At 32.8% G+C, this 19,502-nt stretch overlaps 2 protein-coding genes across 2 annotated transcripts in view; one reads left to right on the forward strand and one right to left on the reverse strand.

Moving 5' to 3' along the window:
- The first annotated feature begins 1,239 nt into the window (after positions 1-1,239).
- The window catches only part of LOC127711987 (putative transporter SVOPL), a 79,492-nt gene continuing 61,229 nt past the window's right edge, over positions 1,240-19,502 (forward strand). Inside the window, exon 1 of the mRNA XM_052218144.1 lies at positions 1,240-1,361. The gene's annotated coding sequence lies outside the window, so the exon portion shown is untranslated. The remainder of the gene's footprint in view (positions 1,362-19,502) is intronic.
- LOC127712875 (carbonic anhydrase 2-like) lies at positions 13,210-15,443 on the reverse strand. Its single transcript, XM_052219478.1, has 3 exons — positions 15,281-15,443; positions 14,193-14,341; positions 13,210-13,332 (listed from the first exon to the last, which is right to left on the reverse strand). The coding sequence occupies exons 1-3, from the start codon at positions 15,405-15,407 to the stop codon at positions 13,210-13,212; spliced, it is 399 nt and encodes a 132-aa protein (XP_052075438.1). The 5' UTR covers positions 15,408-15,443.

Below are 19,502 nucleotides of genomic sequence, written 5' to 3' on the forward strand. Positions count from 1 at the left end.
AAGTCGTCATTTTAGATCACCTGGGCACGCCCAAGCTGATCTCAAAAACCTTACCATCACTATCATAGACCACAACGAGGGTTTGTCAAGGGCCGACAGACTTGCTCGGGAAAGGTTTTGGATAAGAAAATTTATAGGACAGTTTCCCCAGAGGACATACATGAAAAAACATAGAATGTGTCACTCATTTTCCCTACCATCACTTGTTTCCAGTTACTCAGGCTTCCGTTTAGGACTCTTACAGTTTTAGGAAATTTATTCCTCCTTCCAAATATCAATATTGAAAAAATTTACCAGCGTATTGATTATTGATAATTTGTATAGCATTCAAGATTTTTATTTCAGTTTGAGTACCACAAGATAAGATTCATTTTACATCTTACTGATGAAGGATATTAGTTATCCGAAATATCTAAGAAAAATGTTCATGATGTTGTATCCTTTTAGACTTGTTATATAATGGCAAAAAAAAAAATAAAAAAAAAAAAATGAAGAGAGAAAAATGAGAATATTAAAATAAACTAAAGAGAAGAACATAGTGCAAAAGTATAGAAATTACTGTAGAAATAAAAGAAGTAGGTCAATACTGACTACAGAAAGAGACACGGGAGGGGGGGGGATGCCGTGGGTGCGGGATTGTGGGGTATCTTCCAGCATTGAGGTATATACACAGACGCGCCTCTGGAATGGGTCTCTTTATGATACGTCGAATATATGAATGGGTTGTTATTTCACCAAGGTAACTGTCAATGGGTCGTTATTTACACAATTAAGTCTTCAATATATGAAATGGGGAAAGGGCGGGGGCGGTTTTTGAAATCCCAGCCCCCATCCCGTGTTGAGACCCCCGTGAGACATGTAGTTACAGATGAATTTAATTCTAAAAGAATTTTCATGTGTATTTTACGGAATAAGCGATATAAGGTGAAAATGCAGCCATTTTAGACGAAGGGTCCACATGAACCTTAAGGTAACTACTAGAATAAATATTCCCCCAAAAGATCATGCAGATCTATGTTTATAGAAAATGATAAAACTGGTAATGGTAAAGCATAGATTGTCACTAAATTAAAAGACCGTGAAAAATTGTATGCAATCAAAATCATTATAAAGGGATAGAATATATCAGAAGGAATGATCTGATACTTTTAAAGTGATAGCAGAAAAGATGCCGAATTGTGTTTGGAAGAAGGTGCCGAAATTGATTGGTGCCGGAAGTGTCTTGTTACCTTAAGCGACCATATTTATTTTCGATGTCTTCAGCGACAGAAACAGAAACGTGTCAGAGAATTTGAACAGACATCATTCTGAGTGAATCTCAGTGAAATTTGAATATAAAAAATAAACCATCTTTGTCACGGGTAATTAATAATACAATTTGCCTTACCCTAGATTGTGAAGCTAGAATATGATAACGCATTTTTTCTGTCAAGCAGACGAAACAAAACTTTTGACATTGACTACATGCATTCCAATTGTTTATTTAAATGTTTAGGGCTATACAGTGCATAGCAAGAATACTAAGAACAAAAATAAAAGAGAATTTTATTCAGGGGTTTTGGAAAAAGTAATCAATGAAAATTAGACTGTTCTAATTGAGTTACCAGGTTACCCTCTTTATAATATGAGGAAGGCGCTACCTTGAATGCCAGCTTACCAAAACTATGTCCTACATATTGATTGATTGTTGGTTTGCTTAACGCCCAGTGGCAAATATTTCATGCATGTTCAGGACGAATGTCCTACATATAGTTTTTGTCTAAAATAAAATAATAAGTTTAGATGGAAAATGTTTAGGGAAAGATCATTGAACTTCAAAAGGCAGAAGGAGGTATGGTTTTTTTTTTGGTGTGTCGCAGGAAGCATCAAAGCAAAAATTTAAAATAGCCTTCCTGGACGTCATAATTATTTGGACTAGTATTTTTCTTTAAAAATTGATGACAACAATCAATGACAATACTCTGTTCAAGCAGAGGACAAAAAAAAATATTCTGAATCCAGATTTTCCCCATACCTTCTAGTGTTTATATTTTGACTAAATAATTTTGATTGATAGCATTGAAGTGCTTCACGTGTAAAAAATCTGACTCAAACAAAAAACCATACCCCCCTTTGAAGCTAAATGGTTGCTCCCTTATTGTTTTCTGCTGAAAATGAATTTATTGGTGATTTATATAAATGACAATGCTTACATTCATTATCTTGTGCATTTTCATATCCATTTTTCTTTCTTTGCAAATTTTATAAAATTTAAAACAATAAGACATTTGTTTAATTTCAAAACTATGAATACTGTACAGTTATACAATCCATAACTTTATTAAATTATTTTTTTGTTGATTTTCATGAAAAGGTGGAGGATTTGGAATATCTTTTTCATCAATATCTAAAAGTTGTAGCGTTTTTTTTTATTTAGTATTGCAAACAAAGCTTTCTGTTTGTTGAATTATTTTTACTTTCTAAATTAGCTGGTTGTTCATATTGTATTCCCAGTTTCCTGCATCTCATATAAGAGGATCATTCTGATTGTTAAAAGAAGAGTTTGAATTTACAGTGAGCCTGCTTAGAATAATGTTTTGATCAGGTTTTTTATTTTCATCTAAGCATATAAGGAACCATAAATAGGATTGTTAAGTTGATAATCTAAAGATTCATCTATTTTCTAGGATGCTATTTAAAATTTGAGGGGAGAACACTGCTCAGCAGTATAAATGTATTCCTGATCATCTTCTTTTTGTGGGTTTCTACATCAATTTCATGTACTAATTCAGAGTCGGTTTTATGTCATTTCTTGCATAATTTGTTTTATTAGCTTACTTTTCAAGTTTTTATACGACGGCAATATAAAATTGAGAATCGAAATGGGGAATATGTCAAAAATTTGCTTTCGAGTAATGCTATCATGTGGCTGTTGCTGTCCGAAGACACATTTGGTTTCCGGACAATAACTTTAGTTTAAGTAAATGGATCTCTATGACAATGTATGAAATTGTACCAGAAGGTTCAATACACAAAAGGAATGTTAGAATTGATTTTGGGGGTTATGGTACCAACAGTTTAGGAGTCAGTAGTCAAAAACAACATTTTTGGGTTGTTTTTTTTCCTTAATTTTTGGGTTTTTTCTCCAAAAATTTACCATTTTTACATTGATTATTTCTCATTTATATATAAATGCAACAAATACTGATATGGGAGGTGATACACACGAAACAGTGTGTGTAATTCATTTTATCGGTAATTTGTGCATTTTTCCTTTGATGTGTATACTCCTTGTCCTTGATAATGTTGACGTCATTATCAGTGGACTGGTCATGATAAAGAAAATATACTGGGTTAGTTCGCAATTGACATGTACAAGTGCACCGCAAAAGGATCTTCTTTCCCTTTAATTCACAAAATTGCACATGATTTTTTTCACAGAAACGCACACATTATTTCATGAATGAAACACTTGTCATTGTTTGAAACTTTCACAGTAATCAGCTGGTAATAAAACGTTAGTTTAGCCTTTTTGAACGATTCACTGATTGTGTGAAAATTTGAACAGAAAATGTACGATAAACCTGATAAAATTGCGGAATTATTGATAGCTTTCCTTACTATTCACAAGGACATATCACTAACATATTGTCCATGCTGTTCCGATTTGAGTTTTTATTCCTATATAGTCTGGCATGGCTGGTGCTGTTCCAAGTTGTCTTCTTTTGCTGCATGTTTCTTGAGAAGTATTTGTTTGATCTGGTCAGTCACTATAAAGTGTTACAATTCATATTAAGACGCAACACATAAATAGTGACCAAAAAGGTACCGCTTTCACATGCATGACATGAGAGAATCTAGAAAAAAAATTAAATGTACACATTTTCAACATTTTTGTGGGACTATCATATAAAATTAAGGAGATATGTAGTTGGAGACTGCTGCTGAATAGAAATGTTTGGGCTCACCTGATACCTGTTTTCAAATCAGTCCATATAAAGTTTGAAGGGTCCAAAATTAAAATATGTTTGATTTCAACTGACATAAAATTTTTGGTGTTTTTTATATGCTAAATCTACATCTGTGGTTGTATCAGGCTGTGCTTGGCGAAGCATTTTATTGCTGTTTTGTTTGTACTTTATTTTATTTTGGTCATGAAAATTAACTTGTAGTTGTGAAGTTGCTAACATTTTTAAAAGATGATAATTAGATAACTTCGCATGGTGACGACACTGATGTTTTCGTAGATTTACTTTTTCCCAGGAATGCTTCATCTGTTGATACATGTATATTCTCACTGTGAACGATTTGTGTCTCAAAAAAAACTTGTAAGATTTCTGCAGTTATTTTTGTTGAATACATACATGTACATACACATAGGGTGAAAATTGGGTACTTGGTGCAATTTGGGTACTGTGACGTTATAGCCATAATTGTTTATTGCTATAATAGGTTGAAATGTGCACCTGATAAAAGTATTCGGTAAAGTGAAAATGTTTTGATCAGGTTTAAACTGACGCATAAAATATACTGGTGACTGCTGGAGGCAAATATTTATATTGCCTCCAAATAATGTGTCTGCAGCTTGAATTTCAAAAGATGTATGTAGCCCACATACTTCCAAGTAACATGCTCTATACCTATCAAAAGTCATGGTATTATCATGGGTTATCATAACTCCATTGTAATTCCCATAAAATCCAATTTTGGACAATATGGGAGCATACAATATATACCTAAATGTATCACAAGTCTCCTTTTACTATGATTAAACTTAGAGAGTGAAAAAAAAAACAGTCTCCATCTCCTGGGACTGTTTAAGGTAGATATGTGTCATAATTGATGACAAGATTTGTTGAGAGTTTGTCAAAGGAAGTACAGTGACAGTCTCCAAATTAGAAGATTGTGAATTTGAATATATATATTTTTTTTTAAACTTTTGTTAAGTTTTGAATTACACCTGCATTTGTCTGTTAGCTAGGAATAACAGTGACCACATTCCACAGTATAACCAACTTCATTATCACTGTAACTTGATATGGGAAATTCTGTAGCAGATTTTACTACCTTCACCAGGTCAGGAATAACCACCAATTGATGGATTATACCTCAATTGACGTATAATCCACCAATTGACATATATTGGTATAGACCAATTGGCGTATAATGCAATTTTTTTGTTATAAAATGCTAGTGTGAGATAGGAGCATCATTTTGCAACTTACAACCTATTTTATGACCATTATTGAGTCCTCTGAAAGTTTCAGTTTTGTCAAAGCCTGCTGCATCTCTTGAGAATGCATGTGTACAACAATTCTTTTGTTGAAACATCTGTACTATTGACCAAGAATTGACAAGATAACAATACACCTAATCGCTATTTATTCCATTCCGGATAAGTTCTAAAATTACACAACTTTTTCATCCAGTTGACGCTATCTGGGACCCTGTTTAAACAATGCACCATGCACGATACTTTTTAATGAGACCTGTTTAAAACATCGTAAATACTTCAAACACAATATTTTTTTGACTTTAATTTGAGTTTGGAAAAAGTGGATCATAATCTATCAAAGTTTCCTATTGATCGCTTTCTAAATTTTTCCCTCCCTCAGCTCGTTACTGATGACCTTTGTTTGCGGCCTGTTGACCCAAACAGGAAGTTGTCTAAATGACTGTTTTTTCCGGATTGGACTAAATAGCGATAAGGTGTATAGAAGAAACTGCAAATACAATTATTGATTAAATGCAATATGTTATGTCACTATACTAAACTAGGAATGTTTGACATGTTTTCATACAGTTATATGGTTTTAGAAAACAATGCTCCATTTTGGTTGAATAATTTGCTTTAAACAAAAAATTATACATCAATTGGTCTATACCATTACATGTCAATTGGTGGATTGTACGTCAATTGGACTCTCAATTGAGGTATAATCCACCAATTGGTGGTTATTTATGACCTGTTCTGTGTTCATCTCCGCCTCCGCCTCCGCCTCCGGCTACGTTTCTCCCAAAATTTATTGCTTGCACTGCAGAGGGTTTTTCTGTGTTCCCATGGCTGTACGGAACTTTTACACTCAAATGTTATCATTAATTATGATATTGTGACTTTTAAATGAAGTACCTGTGGTAATTTAGGAGATTTGTCACTGATAATGGAAAGATGAAGCAGACGACGAAACATGGCGTAAGATGTTGTTGTCCAAACTTCGGTTGTTTCCGTGGTACAATAAAATTGAAATAAACTGCACAAGTTACTAAAATTTCTAAATTCTTGTTTTTGTAAACAAATAAGAATTCATGTCACACTTAACATCAAATTTATTCCGTTTTGTCCCGTTTTTTTCAAGATCGCGATTAAACGAGAATTTGGCAGCCATCAAAAATATAAGGGTTAAACTAATGTCCTGAAATTGTCCTTACGGATATTCCAATGCTAATTTCGTTTTCATTATTTGAAGAATGGACCTTATATTTGGAGCCAAGCAAGAATACAATGTTTGTTTAATAAATATAATGAAAAAAAAGAAAACAAATATTTTTAAGAGTTAAATAACTTGACTTGATCTACTTCGAAAATTAAAAAAAAAAAATCGTCCGAGATTTAACGAGAGTGACGAAACTTTTTAGATTCCTCATGTAGAGAGAGTTATCGTTCTTTATTCCAATTCGATGCTTCTACCATAAGTGCCAGCTAAAGCTGGCATAATATGAGGAAGGCGCTACCTTGAATGCCAGCTTACCAAAACTATGTCCTACATATTGATTGATTGTTGGTTTGCTTAACGCCCAGTGGCAAATATTTCATGCATGTTCAGGACGAATGTCCTACATATAGTTTTTGTCTAAAATAAAATAATAAGTTTAGATGGAAAATGTTTAGGGAAAGATCATTGAACTTCAAAAGGCAGAAGGAGGTATGGTATTTTTTTTTGGTGTGTCGCAGGAAGCATCAAAGCAAAAATTTAAAATAGCCTTCCTGGACGTCATAATTATTTGGACTAGTATTTTTCTTTAAAAATTGATGACAAAAATACTCTGTTCAAGCAGAGGACAAAAAAAATATTCTGAATCCAGATTTTCCCCATACCTTCTAGTGTTTATATTTTGACTAAATAATTTTGATTGATAGCATTGAAGTGCTTAACGTGTAAAAAATCTGACTAAAACAAAAAACCATACCCCCCTTTGAAGCTAAATGGTTGCTCCCTTATTGTTTTCTGCTGAAAATGAATTTATTGGTGATTTATATAAATGACAATGCTTACATTCATTATCTTGTGCATTTTCATATCCATTTTTCTTTCTTTGCAAATTTTATAAAATTTAAAACAATAAGACATTTGTTTAATTTCAAAACTATGAAAACTGTACAGTTATACAATCCATAACTTTATTAAATTAATTTTTTGTTGATTTTCATGAAAAGGTGGAGGATTTGGAATATCTTTTTCATCAATATCTAAAAGTTGTAGCGTTTTTTTTTATTTAGTATTGCAAACAACGCTTTCTGTTTGTTGAATTATTTTTACTTTCTAAATTAGCTGGTTGTTCATATTGTATTCCCAGTTTCCGGCATCTCATATAAGAGGATCATTCTGATTGTTAAAAGAAGAGTTTGAATTTACAGTGAGCCTGCTTAGAATGATGTTTTGATCAGGTTTTTAATTTTCATCTAAGCATATAAGGAACCATAAATAGGATTGTTAAGTTGATAATCTAAAGATTCATCTATTTTCTAGGATGCTATTTAAAATTTGAGGGGAGAACACTGCTCAGCAGTATAAATGTATTCCTGATCATCTTCTTTTTGTGGGTTTTTACATCAATTTCATGTACTAATTCAGAGTCGGTTTTATGTCATTTCTTGCATAATTTGTTTTATTAGCTTACTTTTCAAGTTTTTATACGACGGCAATATAAAATTGAGAATCGAAATGGGGAATATGTCAAAAATTTGCTTTCGAGTAATGCTATCATGTGGCTGTTGCTGTCCGAAGACACATTTGGTTTCCAGACAATAACTTTAGTTTAAGTAAATGGATCTCTATGACAATGTATGAAATTGTACCAGAAGGTTCAATACACAAAAGGAATGTTAGAATTGATTTTGGGGGTTATGGTACCAACAGTTTAGGAGTCAGTAGTCAAAAACAACATTTTTGGGTTGTTTTTTTTCCTTAATTTTTGGGTTTTTTCTCCAAAAATTTACCATTTTTACATTGATTATTTCTCATTTATATATAAATGCAACAAATACTGATATGGGAGGTGATACACACGAAACAGTGTGTGTAATTCATTTTATCGGTAATTTGTGCATTTTTCCTTTGATGTGTATACTCCTTGTCCTTGATAATGTTGACGTCATTATCAGTGGACTGGTCATGATAAAGAAAATATACTGGGTTAGTTCGCAATTGACATGTACAAGTGCACCGCAAAAGGATCTTCTTTCCCTTTAATTCACAAAATTGCACATGATTTTTTTCACAGAAACGCACACATTATTTCATGAATGAAACACTTGTCATTGTTTGAAACTTTCACAGTAATCAGCTGGTAATAAAACGTTAGTTTAGCCTTTTTGAACGATTCACTGATTGTGTGAAAATTTGAACAGAAAATGTACGATAAACCTGATAAAATTGCGGAATTATTGATAGCTTTCCTTACTATTCACAAGGACATATCACTAACATATCGTCCATGCTGTTCCGATTTGAGTTTTTATTCCTATATAGTCTGGCATGGCTGGTGCTGTTCCAAGTTGTCTTCTTTTGCTGCATGTTTCTTGAGAAGTATTTGTTTGATCTGGTCAGTCACTATAAAGTGTTACAATTCATATTAAGACGCAACACATAAATAGTGACCAAAAAGGTACCGCTTTCACATGCATGACATGAGAGAATCTAGAAAAAAAATTAAATGTACACATTTTCAACATTTTTGTGGGACTATCATATAAAATTAAGGAGATATGTAGTTGGAGACTGCTGCTGAATAGAAATGTTTGGGCTCACCTGATACCTGTTTTCAAATCAGTCCATATTAAAGTTTGAAGGGTCCAAAATTAAAATATGTTTGATTTCAACTGACATAAAATTTTTGGTGTTTTTTATATGCTAAATCTACATCTGTGGTTGTATCAGGCTGTGCTTGGCGAAGCATTTTATTGCTGTTTTGTTTGTACTTTATTTTATTTTGGTCATGAAAATTAACTTGTAGTTGTGAAGTTGCTAACATTTTTAAAAGATGATAATTAGATAACTTCGCATGGTGACGACACTGATGTTTTCGTAGATTTACTTTTTCCCAGGAATGCTTCATCTGTTGATACATGTATATTCTCACTGTGAACGATTTGTGTCTCAAAAAAACTTGTAAGATTTCTGCAGTTATTTTTGTTGAATACATACATACACATAGGGTGAAAATTGGGTACTTGGTGCAATTTGGGTACTGTGACGTTATAGCCATAATTGTTTATTGCTATAATAGGTTGAAATGTGCACCTGATAAAAGTATTCGGTAAAGTGAAAATGTTTTGATCAGGTTTAAACTGACGCATAAAATATACTGGTGACTGCTGGAGGCAAATATTTATATTGCCTCCAAATAATGTGTCTGCAGCTTGAATTTCAAAAGATGTATGTAGCCCACATACTTCCAAGTAACATGCTCTATACCTATCAAAAGTCATGGTATTATCATGGGTTATCATAACTCAATTGTAATTCCCATAAAATCCAATTTTGGACAATATGGGAGCATACAATATATACCTAAATGTATCACTCAGACTCAAGTCTCCTTTTACTATGATTAAACTTAGAGAGTGAAAAAAAAAACCAGTCTCCATCTCCTGGGACTGTTTAAGGTAGATATGTGTCATAATTAATGACAAGATTTGTTGAGAGTTTGTCAAAGGAAGTACAGTGACAGTCTCCAAATTATTCATCTAAAATTAGAACAAAAAGATAGAATGAAATTATACTTAAATTCTAATACAATTTTTTTGTATATGTAAAATGTATTTACATTGGCTACTGTTCGTCCGCCAAGTTAATTATGGAAGCAGTACTAGTTCTGACATTTCCCGTCGTCATAAAAGGTCTAAACACACCTACTTCATTCTATATTTTTTCATAAAACACTTAAAAACGGATCATCCAAAAAATGTGAACACTTAATCTTGATTCTGCTATTTCAAAATACAGCTTGAAAAACAGGCTTATTGGCAGTAATTTTCTTCATATTCAGTTTATATATCTCTGCTCTTCTTAAATTGGAAATCACAAATAATTTGATTTAATTATTATTGTATGATTTCGGTGAATTTGTTCAAATCTTTTTTGATAATATAATTTGTTAATCAATTGAATATGTAGTTCCAGGAATGTGACCCAATTCCTCAAAAGCTAGCTTACTTCATGTGCAAGAGGTCGTTGGTTCGACCCTTGGCCAGGTCAAACAAAGACATGTACATTGGTATTCACTGCTTTTACGCTAACCATGCGGCACTTAGGTGTAAAAGCAAAGACAGGTCAGAGAAAGAATAGGCCTTCCTGTCGACTTTTACCATGTGAATTAACACATTGAGTATCTGGTTCAGCATGTCGGTCTAGTACAAAGTAATAATTACCGTCGTATCACATTATTTTGTTCCTGTCCTGAATATGCGTGTAATATTTAACACTGGACGTAAAACAAATGAATTGATTACAATCACTAATGTTTGTTGTTTTTATTTTATTTTTCTTAGCCATTTCGATTCATATAACTTAAGTTAAAGCGTGTTTTAAAAGACATTTTACTATTATATAATAATACAATTCAGTGATAAATGTAGTACCTGATCATTAGAAATTGTTATTGGTTGCGTAAAAACAGTCCAAACAACACTCTCGTAACATGGAGGCGTAGTGAGACTTCCTCTGTATCGATAATAATGCATTAAGTCTATTGGTACCAGTCGCTCCATCACTACTGGTGGGATTGCTGCAGTGTCATCTACAAAATATAGCAAAAAGAATCACAATTCAATGTTATATTTACATGAAAATATAAGTCGCAGTAAATTGAGTTATATAATTATGTATTTTCGAAATTTACTACAAATAGAACCTGAGAAAAAGTAATAGTAGTTTGACATGTACGGGTTGTACTATGAAACAAATGTATCAACATTGTTTAAATAATATTCAAAAGGCATACCAAGTTGAACTTGGTCACTTTATATATTGCTGCGATAAAAGATAAAATCGTGTTTTACTATACATGATGTAGGTATATTTAAAATATATATATAGTATTTATAACATGTATTGGTAAAACAGTCCTTTGACTGGGCCATTCGAATGCGTTTTTAAATACACAAATAAATTGACCTTTGAAGTCTCAAAGTCAAGTTACTCAGCGTTTTAAGTTCTGTCGTTCTTCTTGGGTCAGTTTTCGGAGCTTTGGGCAAAACCGATGTGAATATTAATGCGGACTATCATGACAATTAAAATGTCATATAAAGGACGGTTAAGAAATGTTGTATATATACAGGACTTTTTGGGATTAGACATGCTTGCATAGTCAAATTAATTAGCGTTTAAACATCCTGTATCTATAGTTCATCAAGCGTTTAAAAAATAAAAGCATATAAAAGGCATATCTTTCGCTTCATTAAGCTATTGAATATCCACAGTGCCCAAAGTTATCACGCTTTTGCGCGAAGGCACATTTAGATTTCATCTATACTACATGAACATTAGATTATATGTTTTTTTGCCTCTAGCATCACACGCAATGTTCAGAAGTGTTTTAAGTTCATTATAGTACGTCTCAAACAGTGTGCCAGTGTGTCATACAAAGGAACAAGACTTATTGCTAATCACTTGAAATCTTACAAATTAATAAATTCAACTAAGTACTTATATCTCTTTCAAATGGAAAGGTAATTAAAATTTTTAAAACTTTAACCACAGAGTGAATGTAATGTCAACTGGCAGAAATACTAAGTCCATTTATAAGTAAAATAAAGATAAACAAGATTTTTTTTTACAAAATTTACTTCTGGATACTATCTTATTATCATAAACAAGCTTCTGTCCAAGTTTGGTAGAAACACAGGATAGTTTAAGAAAGTTATTAAAATTTTAAAAACTTTAACCACAGAGTGAATTTAATGTTAACTGGCAGAAAAACTAAGTCCATTTATAAGTAAAATAAAGATAAACAGGATTTTTGTTTAACAAAATTTACTTCTGGATACTATCTTATGATAATAAAGTAGCTTCTGTCCAAGTTTGGTAGAAATACAGGATAGTTTAAGAAAGTTATTAAATTTTCAAAAACTTTAACCACAGTGAATATTTGTGGATGACGACGACGCCGACGCCCACGACGGAATGTAGGATCGCTATGTCTCGCTTTTGCGACAAAAGTCGCAGGCTCAACAATTATAAATTTCTAAAATTTGACTTAGGCTGGTGTAATTAACATCGATCTGAAATGAGTTTTCTAATTACCTTTGTGTGCAACGTTTTCCAGATAGTTAAATACTTCTGCAAAGTGTATGTTATGTGGCCCAATCTGAAATTATAGAAAGAGTATATGTCAAGTAAGAAATAACACAAATCATTCAGGCACAAAGCCCTCAATGCCATGAAACAAAGAGGGTGAATTCAAACTTAAACTACATTGCCGCCATTTGATTTATTACGCATATATCCATATTAAGATTTTTCGGGGTGTGTATTGGCATGTCATGGATTTTACAATTGTAAACACAGTAAGTATAATTTACTAGGAAAGTTGATTATATAAAGGTGAATTAACACCAGCATAGGCGGATCCAAAAGGGGGGGGGGGGGGGTTGCGGGCCCCACCTTTTGTGGGAAAAATTTGGTTGATTATAGAGGGAATCACTGAAGCATGACTGGAGCAGGCCCCCTCTTAGGGCTGTCAGTTCCCCCCCCCCCCCCCCCCCTTATGTAGGCGCTCTCGACCGTGCTCTATTTGCAGTTTGTTCGATTCCTTCAAGTTGTTTTCCTTAGTTGGTGAGTACTTATTATTTACGAATTTTAAACACCGATGCAGACAAAATAAAACACTCTCAATATTATAGTATACCATTCACTAACCAATAAGAAATACCAATCATAATCTTTCAATATACAATCTGGTATTTACATTATATATGATAGCATGGTTTATACTCGTAAGTTTGTATATTCATTTCATTTTGTATATGTTAATATTTACCTCAAAGAAAAATCCCAAGACCAAAAGACCATCTGGTTTATCAATAGCATCTTCGATCTTCTGGAACCTATCAGAATAATGGACTATATGCATCTGAAATATTGTTAATTTCAGAAGAGTTATATTTTATTATAAGTACAGTTATTATGGCAGCTACTATACATAAATTAATATCATTGTATAATGTAAATTTCAAAGTGTATATAGTAGGAAATGTAAATTAACACGCAAAATGTGTTGCACTTAAGCGTTTTCCTGGATAAATATTCACCAAAAGAGGGTCGTAAAGGGGGGGGGGGGGGTTTCTGCATGGAAGAACGCGGAATAAAATTGCCATTTCACGATGAACGAACAATTAAAAATGTCTTGCTCTTTTTACCGATTTCACGAAACACGGTGAATGACGAACCTTTTTCACGGCTGCACGTGAAATAAAAATGACAAAACACGTTGCACGAAAATAACCCTTTACCACTCTCTTAAAAGTTCAAAGTATGATCAAATATAAAGAGACTGCCCGGCTGAAATCAGTAGTACAAACCAAAGCTATAAAAATCATGATAAAATGTCAAACATTTATTTTCCTGAAAAAAAGAACCTGAGAATTCTGTAAGATTCGTCAAACAGGAAGCTATTGGAATGCATATCTAGAAAATCAACATTATATAATACAGACGAAAGATACCAAAGGGATATTCAAACTCATAAGTCGAAAACAAACTGACAATGCCATGGCAAAAAACGTAAAAATGACAAAAAGAGAAACTAAAGACTAAACAACACGAACCTCGCCTAACCATGGGGTATCACAAGTGATAACGCAGGATAACTGAAGGAGCTTAACTGAAGTATTGCATTTGTTTCTCGCATAGTGTTGTAGTTTTGCCTATAGTGTTTTAATTTGGTTTCTTATTTTCCAAATAGTATATAAAAGTATAATATGGAGTACCAACCTCCATCGGATAATGGTGGTTGTCAATAACATGTTCAGAGCCTTTGGAATTGTCTGCTCCCCAATGGAAATGAAACTGTACAGGCTTGTATCCACCAGTCACTCCACCTCCGTGTGTTCTCAATGACGTATCCACAATGTCCACTTGAACTGAAAAAACAGACACTTATTATGTAAAATTGTACAAAGAGGTTCAACATGAAAATACGGACAACTATCCCCCAAAGTTCAAATAAAGTGGTAAGCAATCATAGGCAACCGTACGGCCTTTAACAATGAGAAAAATTAACCCATACTGTAAAATCGGCGATAAAAGGCCCCCACATGAAAAAATATGAAACAATTCAATTGAGAAAACTAACGGCCTAATTTATAGATATAAAAAAAAATTACGAAAAACAAATATGACAGACATGAACCAACGACGTCCGCATATATATTCCAGAACTGTATGAATATTTTCTTTTTTTGGTTCTTTTGGGTGTGGGATAAAAAAATTTAACAAGTCTCTTGAAATCGATAATAGTTGATTTTATGTAAAATTGAAAGATATATCATAAACTTTCTTGAAACTATACAACGAATAGTAGTAATCCATTAGCAAAAAGAACGTTGTTAAAGCTGTTTCTCCAATTGAAGTAGCATTTGCATCAAAATTTTCCCTCAGTATTCATTAATAGTAAATATATTTTTTACGTACAAGACTTTTGTTTTTAACTAATGCGCATTAATTCGATATATTTTTTTAATCTTAAAAGAGCGCTTAGCCAGAACTCCAAACCTACCCCAGTATGATTATGAGAAAGAATGACAGCTCGAGGAATTATCATTTTTATTTAGTTGAGTGTTGATACAGTGTTGTGTATCTTAATTATATGCTTAATTAAACCCACGTTACATGACGTTATGTACATTTTGAGGTAATAGTAAAGCCTGTGCTATTGTGACTATACGTAAGGATTGCCAATGATTATATTTCACGTACAATCAATTTACATGCATTTATTTTACTCTAATTAAAGTATTTAATAACACAATAATATTTCTACATCGGTATATCAAAGTCGTATATTTAAATATATTTCTTACCAGTGTGTCCATTGTTTTTCATCGTCATATTTGCATGCACTCGTTCAGAAAATCCCTTAAATCCAAACTGCAGCAGGCTGACGTCATATGTTGCTTTTTTCGATTCAATGGCAACAGGTGATTGCATCACTCCAGAACAGTCGGGATACTCTTCGTGCCAGTGGGAGGGACCTGATTGGTGAAATATTACCATAGACTTAGTAAACATTCGTAAATTATACTCATAAATTATGTTTGGTAGAAGGAGATTTTACGAACTAAAAGTGTAAAGTTTAATTTGTTCTTTACCCATCTAAATTCCACATGTATCTTATTTTACACAAGATTCTCATTAATCAATGCCGTCTAGTTTGGAAAATGTTAAATAATAACCATAGGTACTATCAACGTAAAAAAAGGAATCATAAAAGTTCTATGTGTGTATATTGTACAAATGTAATTCAAGTTGAAATTAAAGTAGGATATTCTCAAATTGATAATAGTAAATAATAATCATATCTGTGGACTCACCATGGATTCCGGAATATTCCCACACAGAACCTACAATGAAAAAGTATCAATAAAAGACTAAGAAGTCTCTCTGTTATTTCATTTTAGAATCATTTTGAAGGTTCAGTGCACGGTGAATATTTAGACAAATGAGGAATTCCGTAAGGACCCAATTTTGCCCCAAAACAGATTGAAACGTATTTGTTTAAATAAAATATTTACATTACACCATGGCTAAACAACCCTCGCGAAAACTAATCATGAGATCTGTAGTTGGACTGAATGTTGTATGGCCAATTTGTGTCATCATTCATGCACCAGGCTTCTTTTGAAGCTTTTTTCTTAAATTATTATATTATCAACGTTTTTCTTTTATTTTGCCAAATTGTTTAGTAGAATGCAAGCTTATTATCATCTCATTAATTTAGGATTTAACGTCTCCTGCTTTGACCGTAAGTGCATATTTAAATATGCCGCACAACAAAACGGTGGCCCGTTTTAAACTTAAAAATAAAAAGATGTGATATGATTGCTAATGAGACAACTCTCCACAAGAGACCAAATGACACAGAGATTAACAACTATAGGTCACCGTACGGCCTTCAACAATGAGTAAAACCCATACCGAATAGTCAGCATGGGTTAAACTGTTGGATGGGAGAAGTCTAGGAATGACTATAAGTCTATACCCGGACAATCTTAAAAGCAAGGCATGTATTTCAATCAGACTGTATTGCAATGTACTTAAAGAAAACGAAACATGCAAAAAAAAGGTCATTATATGCATGATATGTCCGAAAGTTACCATCAACAGAAACGTATCTATTAATATTTTTCAACACCAAAGTTGGTAGATAGTCTTCACCATGTCAATTGACGTATTCCCAAAATCTCAATAAAACTCTCCGATACTAATTGATCAAATTGAAAGAGTTCTGTTGAGTAGATTAATTCCATACCTGTACATGTAGCACCAACATATACAACTGTGAAATCCAAGTTTAAGATAAATCCAAGAGAATACAATTTAAGCCAATTCACAGTCGTGTGCATAGTGACACAGTGTACATGACAACTAGTTAAATTTCTCAATTTAATTTATGGGGACTGTCGTATCATGATGGCAACTTATGGTTTAGTATACATGTCCTTAAAAACTTTAAGATATATACAGTGAAAAATGTGTTCTGATATGAAAATGTTTAATGCTTAATTTATGCATTTTCCAATTTAAATAGCAGAATGTGTATGCACATATCATGTTCATATCCGGACACCGTCATAAATTATAGTAATGTTAGTCGTAATGTCAAGTTATTTTAAATTAAGTTAAGGAAAATGTTGTACCGTATTTCTTAATGTAAATTACACAGGCACTTGTCTCAGAAAAAAATTCTATATATACCTTAATATAACAAGTATATATATAGGAAATTTTTTTTCTGAGACAAGTGCCTGTGGTAAATAACTACTAAATATTAACCAAAGTAATGAAGCAGCTATACAAACTAAAACCATAGATGTATAAACTATACATCTATGCTAAAACCAAGGAGGTATATCTCATATATAACCTCCTTGCTAAAAGATATAAAATAAATGATAGTTCATTTCTATTAGGATTATTAAATATGTAAATTATGTTAAATATATAAACATAGATGTAATACCCATAGATTAACTTCGCCTGTATCTTCAAAGGTTCTATGTGCGTTGTAATTACTATCACACATATCTGATAATTTAGCCTACATGTAATGAGATCACCCGCTGAGCATTCTTCAGTAAGTTTTTCAATCGGAAAGCTTCTTCGCTTTTCTTAACCCGAATAATTCAGTCCCTCCCCGTAATCGATCTCTCTTACTTGCGAGAATGTAGTAATCAGTGGAATATAACGACTAAACAAGTTTGAGCTTTCTAAAAAGCTGTGGACTGCTTCGCTCTATCCTAATTTAAGGTAATATGTGTGCATGTGGTTGTTGAATTAGTATTCTGTAAATGTGCCTCTCTGGAGGTGTGCCTAGAATTGCAGAAGTTATAAAATACAGATAATGCATTTTTGTTAACATTGTATAGAAACATATGTATATTGCAGTTAAACAAAGCAAATAAACACGTATTAATAATTGATATTTCAATACTGAATTTCAATGTGCAATATATGCATAATAAAACGAACATGAATTAATGACAGTTGATCGGATCTGAAATACACATAGTTAATTTTTCGGCATTTGATGTCTTATCCTGAGTCGAGAAAAGTCTGTAATTCTTTATATCATTTAAGCCAATAGCTGTTGCTGTATCTCATCCGCATCATAAAGCAACCAATCAGAATCTATATATGATTAGTAATTATTTCAAGATGATGTGTATATCGACTGAAACTAATAGCTCACGCGGCACCGTCATGTGAAGCAATTATTCGAGTTACGCTTGTCTTAGCGTGGGTATTACATCTATGATATAACGATCTCTTCTGTAAATTGCATGTTCTTATTTTAAAGGAAAGAGAAATATAAATCATTTTAAAAGAAAAAGTTACACGCCGTTATGCAATGTTTTAGCTGGGACTTTAAACTAAGTACGCAATGTTTTAGCTGGGACTATTAAAATTGTGCAATGTTTTAGCTGGGACTATTAAAATTGTGCAATGTTTTAGCTGGGACTATTAAAGTATATTTGAAAAATAAATGGGTAATGTGTCCATGGGTCACAGATGATGCCCCCGCTTGCATATCATATAAAGTTATAAAGGGCATAACTAAAGAACGGTAAAAGTGACGATACCCAAATTCGTACTTGATCTGAGTTTTGTAGTAATAAGTATTGTGTATTAGTTTCATATCATTTGGTTGAGGCAAACTTAAGTTAGAGAATGGAAACTAAAAATTCAGCAATTTTTCCATTTGTAAAGGGACATAACTCTAGAACGGTTAAAGTGACACCACCAAAATTCAAACTTGATCTGTATTTTGTGGTAATAAGCATTGTGTACAAGTTTCATAACATTTGGTGGAGGCAAACTAAAGTTAGAGAACGGAAACAAACTTTGGGACGTACGGACGGACGTACAAGGGTAAAACTTAAAGTGACACCACCAAAATTCAAACTTGATCTGTATTTTGTGGTAATAAGCATTGTGTACAAGTTTCATAACATTTGGTGGAGGCAAACTAAAGTTAGAGAACGGAAACAAACTTTGGGACGTACGGACGGACGTACAAGGGTAAAACTTAATGGTCTTAGCGATTTATTCAACATTAAGGTATAAAGGCTGTGGTTTAAGATTTCCAACTTGAATAACTAAGCTTTTCCATAATCAAGATCAAGATAGCACTCCGAGCAAACGATATTTTTTTTCTATATTTTACTGATAAATAGACTTGTTTTGGCCAAAAAATATTACATTATTACACTAAGTACACATGTTACAGCTGCAGTAGTCGCAGGCAAGACACATGTTTCCGCCGAACTCTTTCCGATTATTTCTTTTAAAGTGCAGTGAACATTCAGCTTAAACCATGAAAACGGGTAGTCCTAGACTAGTTAAGCTTAACGGCAAAACAGGACTATCAACATGATCAACAAAATAGCAAAATCAGCAAAATTGTTTGGAGGCTATATAATGGCCTCAGTCAAATAGCAATGATCATTGCGTTTTTGATTGAAAAGCCGTTCAATCGGACCTGTATTAATAGATCTATGACCTATATATTATAGGACACAGATT

This window comes from Mytilus californianus, unplaced genomic scaffold, assembly GCF_021869535.1.
Source record: "Mytilus californianus isolate M0D057914Y unplaced genomic scaffold, xbMytCali1.0.p SCAF_8, whole genome shotgun sequence".
NCBI classification, from domain to species: domain Eukaryota; kingdom Metazoa; phylum Mollusca; class Bivalvia; order Mytilida; family Mytilidae; genus Mytilus; species Mytilus californianus.